Source organism: Gorilla gorilla, chromosome 21 (assembly GCF_029281585.2).
Source record: "Gorilla gorilla gorilla isolate KB3781 chromosome 21, NHGRI_mGorGor1-v2.1_pri, whole genome shotgun sequence".
Taxonomy (NCBI): domain Eukaryota; kingdom Metazoa; phylum Chordata; class Mammalia; order Primates; family Hominidae; genus Gorilla; species Gorilla gorilla.
Genome location: NC_073245.2, coordinates 69,975,003 through 69,988,727, shown reverse-complemented (window position 1 = coordinate 69,988,727; position 13,725 = coordinate 69,975,003). Strand labels below are relative to the sequence as shown.

Here is a 13,725-nt window from a genome sequence, read left to right as displayed (position 1 = left end):
AGCCATCCTCCTGCCTCAGCCTCCCAGTTAACTGGGACTACTGGCATGCACCAAGACACCTGGCTAATATATTTCTGTCTTTCTTTCTTTTTCTTTTCTTTTTTTTTTTTTTAAGAGATGAGGTCCCACTACCATTGCCCAGGGGTCTCAAACTCCTGGGCTCAAGCAATAATCCTGCCTCAGACTCCCAAAGTGCTAAGATTACAGGTGTGAGCCACCGCGCACCTGGCCTGCTATTGTTCTTTATTGCATGAACAATTGCCATTTATCAAACACCTCCTATGTGTTAAGCTCTGTGCTGAGAACTAGTCTTTGCAATAATTATTCAAAAAGTATCTATTGAATATAAACTGGGGCAGACCTTCCTCAAGGCACATGGGTACCTCCCCGTGGAGCTCACACCCTTTTAGAGGAGATACAATAAAAGCCAGGATGGGGCAGAGCAGTGGGGAAGAAGGGGAGGTGATGTTGAACCACCTGCCCATGGTTACAGAGGCAGCAGGCCTGGGACTCCCGACGCTTACCTCCTGCCTTATACCTGATCTAAGAAGGCCCTGCCGGGCACACAGTAGATGCTCAGCAAATGTTCTGTCGAAGGGCTGGAGCCTCACAAAACCCTACTGATGCAAACAGGCTCAGCGAGGCTGAGTGACTTGCCCAAGATCCTAAGAGGTGGTGGAGGAATCGCCTTTCACAGAGAAGAACAAGCGCTTCGGAGCCGCCGCTGCAGCCCCAGGGGACCCAAAGCCTTTAAACACCGAGGCCCCGCGCCCCGCCCCGCAGCCACCACGTGGATTTAAAACCCACGCAGCCGCCGGGCTCCGGCCCCTCTCCCACCATTGGCGGAGGCCGCCAGCACTTGTATCCAATAGATCGTGCTTCTCCCGGAATCCAAACTTGGGACTGGCCCGTTCGCTGTGTCATTTCGGGCTGCCCATGACGTCAGCCTGTCTGGCACCCCCGCCTCTTCGGTGTCTTGGCCGCTGTTAAAGGAGCCGCAGGAGGTAGGACTTGAGAGGTGCTTCAGAGGCACTATTAAGTAAAAATTTAAAAAAATTTTTCTAAATGAATGCTCATCGCAGAAAATAGAGCAAACAATATGAGAAATATATTGCATTTAATCCATTGCACAAAGCTGACCACTGTTAATATTTTGGCAAATATCATTTCAATCCTTTTTCTAATAATATTTTTGTAAAAAGTTGAGATCGGTTCTGCAGCCTATTTTTAAATTTAGTTTATATGGGACTTTATATCATCAGATAATTTTTGAAAACATGGTATTGAACAGTTTTATGATCACTGCCTTTTATTTACGCATCTTCTATTTGTTTTTAATTTCATTGCACTTTTGCTTTTACGAATGAAAATAGGATCAACGTTCTTCTCCTTAAAACTCTGTTCACTTCTCTGATTATTTCCTTAAGATATGTGATAGACTTACCGGTTGCAGATACACATACTTTAAGGGACTAGTCCACATTGCAAATTGTTTTGCGTTCATTCATTCAGCAAATATTTATTGGGCGTGACCACATGCCAGTCACTGCTAGGGGCTGTGGACACGGAGAATAAGACAGATATAGCCTGTGCTGCCTTCAAAGATGCAATGCCAGTTTCATTGCCCTTGAAGCCAGCTCTTGGACACCGATTCCCAAGCCCCAAACTGACGACATATTCACCCGGCCTGAGGGCTCCCTGTGCAGATGGGACAGGACCCTATCTCCAATCCTGGCATGGATATGTAGGTGAAGGGCACAGAGTGTTTTCCTGGGGACTGTTGGGCACCGTCGTGCCCTGTTCCTCTGGGTTCCCACAGTGCCTTCCTGGCGTTCTAGATGCCTTGCAGACATCTCAGCATTTGTCCCTAGACCAGACACTGGGGACACACAGGACACAGTCTAGCTGGGGATAGACACTGAATGAAGCCACTCACAAATTCACACACACAAAATTATAATTTGGGATAAGTTATCCAAAGGGAAGAAGAGGGATTTAGTAGGGTTTGTTTGTATTTTGTCCGGGACGGGGAGCCCCTGGAATGCACAGTGCACAGTGTTAATCAGTCTTCCCTCCTATCCATGGGGGTACGTTCTGAGACTCCCAGTGGATGCCTGAAACCTCACACAGCACCGAACCCTATATACTCTATTTTTTCATACACATGGATACTACAATAAGGTTTAATTTATAAATTAGGCCTAGTAACAGATTGACAACAACAGTTAACAATAAAATAGAACAATTATAACAATATAGTGTAATAAAAATTGTGTGGATGTGGTCCCTCCCTCTCTCTCTTTCACTCTCAAAATATCTTACTGTACTGCACCCACTATTTTTGGACCTCGGCTGACCATGGGTAACTGAAACCTTGGAAAGGGAAGCCATGCAAGGGGTTGGGGGAGGGGGGGACTACTGCAATTAGCTTTTTCAAGAGCTTGCTCCAAGCCAGGCCCTGTGCTGAGTGCCCTGCATGAGTTCCCCATGTAATCTTCCACTGGCCCTATGAGTGGATGGATACCTGTCAGATCTCCACTTTTAAGATGAAGAAACTAAGGCCCAGAGTAGTTCATTCACTTTCTTCAGCAAGGTCACACAGAAGTGGTAACATATACTTGCCTGACCCCACAGTTTTCAGCATGCAGAATTCAGGTTTGGGGGAAATGGGCAGATGAGTGGGTAAGCCCATCAGAGGGGATACCGTGGAGGCAGAGCTGGCCTGCGCTAGTCACTGTGCAGCCCCACGGCTTGTTGCAGCACCTGGCACGAGGTGTGGAATTGTCTCTGTGCCAGGTGAGGTGCCTGGCATTAGCACTGCACAGAGCCTGGCAGACACGGTCATGTCCGAGTCCTCTGTGATCAGCATGGCCTTTGCTGTCACACCCAGACCACTCTACCTGCTTCCCCTCAAACCCAGCAGCAGAACACCAAGGGCCAGCCTCCCCTAAATCGCTCTGGTGTCATTGAGAAGCACAGTTTTATATTATTAATTACTCCTAATAACAGTACAATATGTCATTCATGACAAGAGAGACGCAGAACACTTTTGGTTGGGTATTTCTGGTCTGTGAAATCAGCTTGAGTGACTAATAGTCCTTTCTGAAAGTGTTTCAGACATGAGTTAAACATCTGGAATCTTCCATTCCCCTCTCAAGCTCAACCTGTAGTAGAAAAGTCTGTGTATTAAGCTATTTAAGGTAACCAAAGACCCTGCGGGGCCTGGGCCGCTGTCAGGCACTGGATGGATCCTAGCTCAGCTCTGCCTTTCACTGGCACCTTGAATCTTCTCCAAGTCATGGCCCTCTCTGGGCCTCAGTTTACCCATCTGTCAGAAGACAAAATTGGCTCTAATGTTCCCTTCTGTCCTCTCCTTCTGCCCACCCTTGTCTCCGTGCCTGGCTTCCAAAGCCCTCTCTTTTCGGGAAGAATTCAGTTCCCTGCTGGAATTGAAAAATTGGACAGAAGAGAATGGGATGGCACCCCGGGATGGAGGTGGGGGTGTCATCTGCGGCCAATTTAGCCGAGCATCTTTGGATTGCTGTTGGAGAACTCAACCATCTGACATTTGTCCAGCAGCAAAGCTCCTGTATATTTGTACAGCAGCAAAGCTCCTGTATCAGCGCCTAAACACACACAACGCAACCAAGAAAATGCGCGAACACACGCGCGGATGCACGCACAACACACACATACCCTCATGGCACAAATACTCACATGCGTACCCCAAACATATGTACAATACAACGTGCACCCTCAAACCCTCAACACAGACGACACACACCACACACACACAAATACCCCACAGCGTGAATATGCACATGTACGTCCCGCATATACATGCAACGCACACCCACAAGCTCACAGTGGAGACCACACATGCACAACACGTCTTTCTGGCTGAGACTTCTGGTTCTGGTCGATACCATGCAAACGCTCCTTGCTCTTCTTGGTAGGTGCTAGCCCAGGTGACTGGCTTCTGGATACTCAGCTGCAAGAGGATACTTGGAAGTGGAGAGGGTGAGTGAGCGGGAAGACTTGTTAGCCAGTCATGAAGGCGGCCAAAAATGGGATTTGGATGTGTTTGTGGGTAGGTGTCCCTCCTGCATTTAGTCCACAGAGGTTTGCCCAGCACCCACTGCAGGCCAGACCCCAAGCAAGGCATGCCAGACTGGTCTGCCCCCTGGAGCAGTGGAGGGGATGGTGAACTCACAGACACCGAGTCCAGGGGCCACTGGGCCCTGTGCTGAGGCCTCCCCACACTGCCTCTCCCTCACTGTGAAATCCCGCTCCTCCCTGTTTAGTGGCAGAGGGGACGCAGGTTCAGTGAGCTGAAGCAGCCTGCCAAGGCTGCCCACGCCAGACCCAGAGCAGGTGCTGGAGTGGCCTCTCACCAACCCAGCCGCTCCAGCCTCACTCCGCTGCAGAGTCAGCTGCCCCTCATGGTCGGAGATGAGGTTTTATGAACAGACACCACCAGCGGTGAGGCAAATGGTGGATCCCCGGGGGCCTCCGTGGAGCTGAGGGGGACGGCACCAACCGAGTCCAGTGGGACGGCCAGGGGGACGGCGCCAACCGAGTCCAGTGGGACGGCCAGGGGGACGGCGCCAACCGAGTCCAGTGGGACGGCCAGGGGGACGGCGCCAACCGAGTCCAGTGGGACGGCCAGGGGGACGGCGCCAACCGAGTCCAGTGGGACGGCCAGGGGGACGGCGCCAACCGAGTCCAGTGGGACGGCCAGGGGGACGGCGCCAACCGAGTCCAGTGGGACGGCCAGGGGGACGGCGCCAACCGAGTCCAGTGGGACGGCCAGGGGGACGGCGCCAACCGAGTCCAGTGGGACGGCCAGGGAGGACCCAGTCAAAGGCAGTGAGGAGGGAGATGGGGTGCAGAAGGCATCATTTGCCGAGGCCAGCCCATGGGCTTTAGGGCCCAAGTACCTGATTCACATCCCAGCTCCACCTCATCCTTGGGTCCCTGAGCCTCAGTGTCCCCATCTGTCAAATGGGAATAATATTAGCTTGGACTTCAGAGGGTTGTCGTGGGGATCCAGTGAGCTCATTTCTGGCTCACCGTAGGATCCCAATGCATATTTGTGGAATGACTAAGTGGAAGAATGTGAAGTGGTTAGAACAGGGCCTGGCATGGCACATGGGCAGTGCCCAATAAACATTGGCTCTTACTAGTGTTTAAAAGTAAAGCAAGACAAAAAAAAATGAAATCCAAAGTTGCTAACCTGTGAAAGTTGACAGCCCCAATTAACCCCAACCTGAGGAACAAAATGACCCTGCTGGACGGTGTTTCCAAAGGTGCTAAGTTGGGAGGGGAGGTCATTAAGCTGCCTAAGATTTCCCAAGACTAATTCTGCAGAGGCAGCTCCGTCCAGGCAGGCCGGGGGTGGCAGGCAGACAGGGGCACGGCTGGCCCTGAGGAGGGCCTCTGCCTTGTCCCCTCAACTGGCTCCCCAAGCAGGACCTTTGTTGGCTCAGCCAGGCACTTTCCACAGTGGCCAGCCACCCTCGGCCAGCGGGCACAGTCAGAACACTGCCAGCCACCCTCGGCCAGCGGGCACAGTCAGAACACTGCCAGCCACCCTCAGCTGTGGCCAAAACCCACACTGACTTCCATGGGGTCCCAACTGGCTGCCAGTGTGGGCCTGGCATCTGAGCAGGACTGGTTACAGATTTGCAGGCCCCTGTGTTCAGAAACTGTTAACTATTAGGAATTTCATGATGTCAACAGAAAAAATTAAACTGAAAAAAATAAATAAATAAAATAATACAATAAACCCCCGACCCTTCAGAGCATGGGGCCCTGGCGAGTGCAGGGGGGTCACACTCCCACGAAGCTGGCTCTGCACACAAGTCCAGCAGAGCACAGATGCGCGGTGCCGCTGGGAGCAAAGCCCCTTAACCTGCTGAAACAGGACGTTTCCTCTGGAAAATCCCCCCTGCCGCGGATTCAACCCATGGGCAGGGCGGATGGTGGCACACGCTGTCTGGAGTCCCAGAAAGGCCTGTCTCTGCAGTCACCCGTTTCACAATCCATTTGCTTCACACACCCATTTCACAACCCCATGGCCACAGCCAGGCAGAGAAATGTGTCCCAAACTCCAAACCTGCTGGGACCATGAGAGTCTCCCAGTTCCTGATGCCCCCACTGGCCTGGCACCCCCTCTCTACTGTCCCCTACATGCCCAGCCCACATCTCCCCAGAGAGGAGGCCCAACCCTTTGGGCTCAAGTCGCCTCCAAACCCTCTCCTTTTATATTCTTCCCAGGTCTCGTCCCTCTCTGAAATTATCACCTGGACTCATCTTTTTACACATGTGATGTCAGCCTCACCTGTGAGCCTCAGTATGGCTGGGGCTGCACCTGTGGGTGGTTGGTAACTGCAGGTGGAATGAGATGCCACCTCCTCAGGGAGGGCTTCCTTGATCTCACCCCAACTCTGGCCTTTGGCCTGTCATCACCATGTCTGAAATGACCTCCTGACCTCATTGAGCTGTGAGTTTGCATGTGTGTGTGTGTCTTTAGTCCCTTTGTCCCCCACAATGTCACACGAGGTCAGGGAGTTGGTTTTCTTCCCAGCCCTGTGCCCCATACCCAGCACAGAGCTTCACACTGAATAGGAGCAGAATGTTTGTTGAATGAGTGAACAAAACCTTTTTTTTTTTTTGCCTCTGACTTGTGGCATTCTTCCCAGGGACTCAGGCCTGCCCAATCGTGGTGCCCCCACCCGACTCCCATTCCCAGCAGTGAGCCCTCCCTCCTCAGCCCATTAACACCTTGGCTCTGCCCATTTCTCCTGGGTAGAATCAGGGAGTTGTGACCTTCTCTGCCTGTGCCTGACAGTGGGCTCTGCCCTTCATGCCCAAATTGCCAGCATCACAGTCCCTGGCACATCTAGGGTTATCAGATTTCACAAAGAAAAATACAAGCTATCCAGTTAAATTGAGATATACTTACACTAAACATTATTCATAGTTTATCTGAAATTCAAACTGAACTGGGTGTCCTGTATTTAATTCTCGCAGTCCTGGGCACACACGAAGCCTCCTATGAGTGCTGGCAGTCCAGCCTATGCTCCTTCCAAAGCAATTCTCCTTTCCTACTGCCCCGTCAGGGGCCCTGTCTGTGCTGGAATCATCATTGTCCTCATCTGTAAAATGGAAAATAAAATGATAGTGGTTCCTCCCTCCCGGGGTTGCCAAGATGATTAAATAACATAACAACTAAGATGTATCCGGCCCCTTCTCCTCTACTTGCAAGGCATCGATCCCTTCATTCCTCGCAATCACACCACGTGAAGGTGCCATGAAGCCACCCCATTTTGCAGAAGAGGAAACTGAGGTTGGAGAGGTGAAAGCACTCAGCCGAGGTCACACAGCTATGTCCCACTCATCTCTGGGTGACCCTCAGGTTCGGACCCTGAGGTCTGAACGCTGCATTAAGCTCTCCAGACAGAATCAACTTTGGAATTAGCGCCAGAGACCACTAAGTCAATCCCAGGTGACACCATCAGCACTCAATAAATGGTAGCCACTGCCAGTGTCGCAGACGGATCAATGGGAGGTCAAGCGTTGTGGGTAGGTTTGGTTTCTTTAAGCCACTGAATTAACTGGTTATTTTTGCCTGCTGGCAGTGCAGCCTCCATTGTGTAAATGCCATCTCACTTCCAAGACAATCAACGTGTGACTTCTCCCAGCCAGACTAGCCAGGTCTCCCGAGACTTCCCGGAGGGCAGGGGCTGTGTCTGGAGTGGCTGAATTCCCCGGCTCAGGGTTGCAGCTCAGCCAGAGTTTGTTGATTGAATGAATGAAGAAAAGGCTGAAAGCAGGGGTGGTAATGATGACCTCCTTCACCCTAGGAAGTGAATGGGACCCAGGTCATCTCCAGGCCCAGCCAGTATTTGCAGTGGCACCCCAAGGGATGCTTGGGGACACTTCAGCTTTTCTCTTAAGTTGCAGAGGCCAAACTGCAGCAATATCTTCCCTGATAAAAGACACGCTGGTGGTATTGCCCCTTCCTCAAGGCAGGGGCTGAGGGTGCCCAGTTCACAGCAGGTTGCCATCTGGGGTAGACCCTGGGTATTGCCCCACTCCTGGGCTGGGGCCTGGATCCTGACCTAGTGCTGGCTGTGGCTCCAAGAGTGAGCTTCTCCTCCCAAACAGAAGACGGTCAGTGCCTCTGAACCTCCCTCTGGGCTGGGCACGTTTGGACTCCTCCAAAGAGCCTGGACCAGCCTGAGCCACATCCCTGGGCTTGACTTCTCCAGAACAAGCCTCCTGGTCTTTCTGGGAGAGCTCTGGCGGCACCACTGTGCCTGTGCAGGGAGAGCGGGAACCCACTTCCTGCACCGGCTTTCTCTGAGTTCTTCAGGATGAATTCGCTCTGGTCTAGGTAAGTTCTCCCCCGAGGCCACCTTCACTTCCCAAATTCCAGCTTTTCCTTCTCTATCCAAACTGTTACAAACACAGTAACAATAATTTTTAAAAGCTTTTTTTTTCTCTGAACACACTAAGTCCCTGCTAATTACTGAAACTCCAGGCATTACAGGAATATGTGGACACTTAAAGAATCAGGACTATGCGGGAGAGGGGGAGGCAGCTCCCCAGGGTCCTGGGTTGGAACACAGGCTCCACCACTGTGTGACTTTCAACAAGCGACTTCCTTGACCAGCTTCCCGCTCTGTAAAATGGGGAGAGTAATATTCGGCCACACTGAGTCGGTGTCAGGTTGAGTTAATATTTGGAGAGTTTCTGGCACAGGTAGGTGCTCCTTAAGTGCCTGTTAAATAAGTGAAGCTTTGAGAAAGTGTCTAAAAGGCGACACACTAAATTCTTAAGAGGCTGGAGGTGGGCCAGGGAGGGGAGGTCTCTTATGTAATATTTTAATATCTTTTTAAACCTTAAGAATGTGTTCTTGTAGCACTCCTGTAATTAAAACTTAATGAACTAAAAGTACACCCCTCCCGCTCGTACCCCTTTTGAACTCCGCAGCCGCGCCCCCCAGCCGGTGGCCCCTCGGGCAGCAGACAATGGGTGTGGATTCGCCCCAGGTCCCGCCGGCTGGGGCGGCGACAATACACCAGTCCCCGACAGCTATTTACATGACAAGGGCTTCCGGGCGTGTCTACGCGAGTTCCCGTCTTTCCTGGTCGTTCTCCTTGGGTTCGGGTGAAAGCGCTTGGGGGTTCAGTGGGCCATGATCCCCGAGCTGCTGGAGAACTGAAGGCGGACAGTCTCCTGCGAAATCAGGCAATGGGTGATCCATCTTGGGGGCTTCCTCCCGCTTTCTCCAATTTCTTTTCCCTGAGCCCCCAGGGACCTTGTGCTCCTCAGAAGATAGGCTAGCCCCAAGAGCCTGGGTCAAGGACCCCAGGGACGGGGGCGAGGGGAGGGCGCACCAGCAACCCGCCCGGGTGCGGCTGGCACTGAGTTCGGCTCCCCGGCCCCGGGCGTGCGCCGGGCAGGCGTTCCAAGCTGACCGCCGTTGGGGAGAGGGCACAGCGCCCCTCCTCCGTTGCGCGGGTGCCGGGTCTACGTGGGCCGCCTAGCTCTGGCCCTTTAAGAGCCCGCCCCGTTTCCCGTCACCCCGCCCCCCGGCTCGGGGAGGGGGTGCGGGGGAACCTCGGCGGGGATTGGCGCAGCGCGCGCCCCCTCCCCGGCCCCCGCGCGGTGGGAACCGGCAGCCCCGTCTAGCGCTGACGTCAGACCGTCTGCCTGCCTCCGACCGCGGTCTCGGAGCGAAACCCGATCTCCTTGGACTTGAATGAGGAGGAGGAGGCGGCGGCGGCGGCGGCGGCGGAGGCGCTCGGCTGGGGAAAGCTAGCGGCAGAGGCTCAGCCCCGGCGGCAGCGCGCGCCCCGCTGCCAGCCCATTTTCCGGACGCCACCCGCGGGCACTGCCGACGCCCCCGGGGCTGCCGAGGGGAGGCCGGGGGGGCGCAGCGGAGCGCGGTCCCGCGCACTGAGCCCCGCGGCGCCCCGGGAACTTGGCGGCGACCCGAGCCCGGCGAGCCGGGGCGCGCCTCCCCCGCCGCGCGCCTCCTGCATGCGGGGCCCCAGCTCCGGGCGCCGGCCGGAGCCCCCCCCGGCCGCCCCCGCGCCCCCCGCGCCCCGCGCCGCGCCGCCGCGCCGTCCATGCACCGCTTGATGGGGGTCAACAGCACCGCCGCCGCCGCCGCCGGGCAGCCCAATGTCTCCTGCACGTGCAACTGCAAACGCTCTTTGTTCCAGAGCATGGAGATCAGTGAGTGACCCCACGCCCCCCTCCCCGGAGACTCCGTCGGGCTCGGACCCTATGTCGGGGCACAGCTGCGAGCGGGGGTCCGGGCCCTGCGCGCCCCCTCGGACCGAACGCCCTGCGCCCCGGCAGCGCCCGCCGCGCCCCGGGCGCGCCCTCCCGGCTCGCGGCAGCTGGCGGCCGGCCCGGCTTTGTCCCGCGGCGCTGCGAGCCTGGCACGGCCCCCGCTGTCCGCGCCCCGCCCGCCCGGACTCGGACCCGGGGCTCAGCGGCGGCGCACGGCGCGGGAGGGTTGGGGCGGGCGGATCCGTGAAGTTTCCATTTTATTTCCCTAAGGGCAGTCGCGATGGAGCATTTAGGCCGGCTCTTTATCAACTTTGGGCGGGGGTGGAGGGGCGTGTGAGACACTGTCTGGTCTGCGAGGTGTCTGGGGCTCCGGGCGTGTGTCTGGAGTGTTCGCGGCGCTGTGTCTCGGGCTCTGAGTGGATGTCCGTGCGTCTGTGGAGTGTGCGTGGCTGCGTGGCTCTGTCTGGGTCTTCGGCGTCTCTCGGGGTGTCTGGGGGTCTGAGTCGCGGTCTTGCCCAAGAGTGCGTGTCACCGAGTCTTCCTGCCTCTCTCTGTGTGTCTTTCCCGTGTCCGGGCCGGGGTGCCTTTCTTGAGCGTGTGCATCTTTCTGGGGGTCTGGTCTGGTTGGGCCGGATCTGGGGACCGTGTGTGTCCAGGTGTCTGAAACCAGGGCTCAGCGCTGGCCCGTCTGGCCCAGCGTGGATCTTGAATGTGTGTGTGTCATTGTGCCAGTGTCTGTGTCCCCGACGCACCTATAAATAGCCTCTGTCTGGACAGCTTGGTTCAGTCTGGCTGAGACCATGGTTACAAAGGAGTCAAAGTTTGGGGCTGTTTGTGTTTGGGACTGCCTGGCCCTAAAAGGGATCAGTGGACCAACGGTGGGGTGTGGGGTTTTGAACCTTGTCGCTAACGCAGCCGCCTGGGCACCCAAAAGTTCAGATAAGTAAGTCTCTACCTCCTGCACACACAGCCCACCTAGGTGGACATTTGGTTGAGTGGAGAATTGAACCACTACCTCCCGGGTTCTGGCTTCTAGCTTCTAGCCTACACCTTGCTCCCCAGCCCACCTTTTCGGGGACCTTTTGCTTCCCTGAGCTTTAGTTTCCCCATCCCCGCCCTGAAGAAGCACGCCAGGTGAAGGGGCACACAGCCCTTCCCTGCTGGGGGCCAGGCTGCCCCTAGCTGGGGCCTGGAGCTGAGAAGCAGCCGCTGTGGAATGAAGGCAGTGTCTGGGCGGCTCATAAGCAAGTGTCCGCAGGCGGCTGCCAGTTTGTGGCCCCTGAGCCTATACAGTGAGCTTCAAGTGGTAAAAATAACCAGGCTGGCCGGGCTTTGGTGGTGGGTCCTTCCATCCATCCACCTCTCCACACTCCCTCCCAGCCTGGAATGGAAAGCTCTCCCCCTACCCCACCCTAGCTGGCCTGTGCCAGACTAGCGAGGTGCCAGGAGGACCTGCCCAGAGCCAGCGTTTGCGGAACCGACTTGCCTTCCCAGAGGCCCTTTGTGAACTCAGGAGGCTAATGAAATGCACGAGGATGTTATTAAAATACGTTCGCACACGTTTGGAGAGTCTTGCCTTAGATGGATTGCTGCTTCAGTGCCCTCCTTGCCTCACTTTTTGCCTTTTGCTCTGTAAAGCTGCCTTGAGGGCCTCCTGCTCGAGGGGCACACATCCTTGTGTCACCCTTATTCCAAGGGCTGGGCACAGTGCATCATTTTGCTCTTGTCTCTCTTTATGGTTCAGGACTTAAAAAAAAAAAAAAGCATTGTTCTTATTTCTGTCCTTTCTTAGGCTCATCAGTCCATGATGTTTTTGACCTGACATCAAGGCCTCTTGTTAAATGCCTTGTCGCCGCCCTCTGCACTTTGCCCCGCCGCCCCCAGCAGCCTTTGAGTGATTGGGACCCTTGGGGTTAATACCTGGAACCCCAGCCTGTTCCAGCTGGCCCCTGGGTGCCCCAGTTAGTCCTGTGTTCTGTGTATACACAGCCCCCTACTTATTGGAAGAAAGCTGCAAGGCACGGAGGGAACCAACCAGTCTTTAAAATGCAGGTATACTGTAACAGTTTGTTTTCATCAGATTTCCCCGAGAGACTAGGGTGAGGAAGTGGTAAGGCCTGGTGTCTCCTGGAGTTTCTTTACACCAAAAGATAGGAAGGAAGGAGGGAAGGAAAAAAGAAAGGAAAAAAGCTAGTATTTGGTTTTTCTTTTAACTAGTAGTGGCTGCTGTTTTTCATCTAGTACATGCCTGGAGTTGTTTGCAACGAGAACTTGATGGATGGTTTGGAGTTGGGCTTTGAGGCAGTGTCCAAGTGGCTCCTATCCTGTAAGATACCTTCTTTTGGCAGAAAGAAATTGACCTTGCTAGGTCCTTAAGCCACGATGGGCCTCACTGTCTTCATCTGAAGAATGAGACCGTGATGGATGAAATCTACAGTTCTATAGTCTTTCAAGATAGGGCCTCTCCCCTGCTGAACCTGGCTGGAGGTCTTCAGGCTGGACCGGGCTTCCCACCCACTGCTGGTTCCCCTGTGTGGTCTTCAGCTACCCTAAATTTCAGACCTGAGAGGAGCCTACGCAAGCTCGGGGTTCGCATCCCTGGCTTACAGATGAGGAAAGTCCACCGTGGAAAGTTTTGCCCGAGGTCTAAAACCCACACCAGCCCCAGGCCAGGGTGGTTTCTCTTGGACTGCACACCCACACCTCTTGAATTTGGTACTTGGGCCCCAGAGCAGGTCCTCCTTGAAATTGGGGGCTGGGGGAAATTGTCAGAGCCCCTTTGTACCCCGGGAGCCACGTCTGCTCTCAGGATGCTGAATGGAGTGGGCTTGACTGTAACAGGACACTCCTGGGGCCCCATTTTTTCTGAGAGTCGAGGGATGAGGCTGCTGTCTGGTGGGAATTCAGTGTTCCCAAAACATACCCGTGGGAAAACCCTTTCTTTTAAAAAGCCAAGAGTCCTGGGATTAAAAGCAGGCAGCACGAGTGACAGCCTTGCAGATGTCAGCCTGGAGCTTGACGCGGCTACTTTTGAGGAAAGGACGCCTGGCACCTGGTTTTCCTGGCAACCTCATCTACCTCATTTCAGTTCTGCTGCGTCTCAGAGATTACCCCCGGTCTTTCTCCTCTGGCTGTTGCCTCAAACTTCTGGGGCCCAGATGGATGCTAAGTTCGCTCTCGGGAAAGACTGAACCTGGGGCCATCCGGTGTCTGCTCACGCGGGAGGCGTTTCCTGAGGGTCCTGGGAGGTGCCGCTGCCCTGGGCCCATCTCTGGTGGTATCTGCGGTGGCAGCTGTCTTTTTAACATCACCCGCTGGCCAGAGTCACCGAGCCTCTGATTCTTCTCCAACCTTTTCCAAACAAATATGAGAAAATATCAGAAACTCACAGGACACCCAGGTTTCCCTGGGCTT

At 54.8% G+C, this 13,725-nt stretch overlaps 1 protein-coding gene across 2 annotated transcripts in view; it reads left to right on the top strand.

Annotated features, from left to right (window-relative positions):
• Window positions 1-9,169: 9,169 nt before the first annotated feature.
• PMEPA1 (prostate transmembrane protein, androgen induced 1) overlaps window positions 9,170-13,725 on the top strand; it is a 59,175-nt gene continuing 54,619 nt past the window's right edge. Inside the window, exon 1 of one of the 2 annotated variants that reach the window (XM_031004914.2) lies at window positions 9,170-9,265. In XM_031004914.2, coding sequence (XP_030860774.1) covers window positions 9,262-9,265 — 4 coding nt within the window. In that variant the 5' untranslated portion in view covers window positions 9,170-9,261. Of the gene's footprint in view, window positions 9,266-9,615; window positions 10,252-13,725 lie in introns of those variants that run through there. The other variant, XM_019017425.4, reaches the window with a different exon arrangement.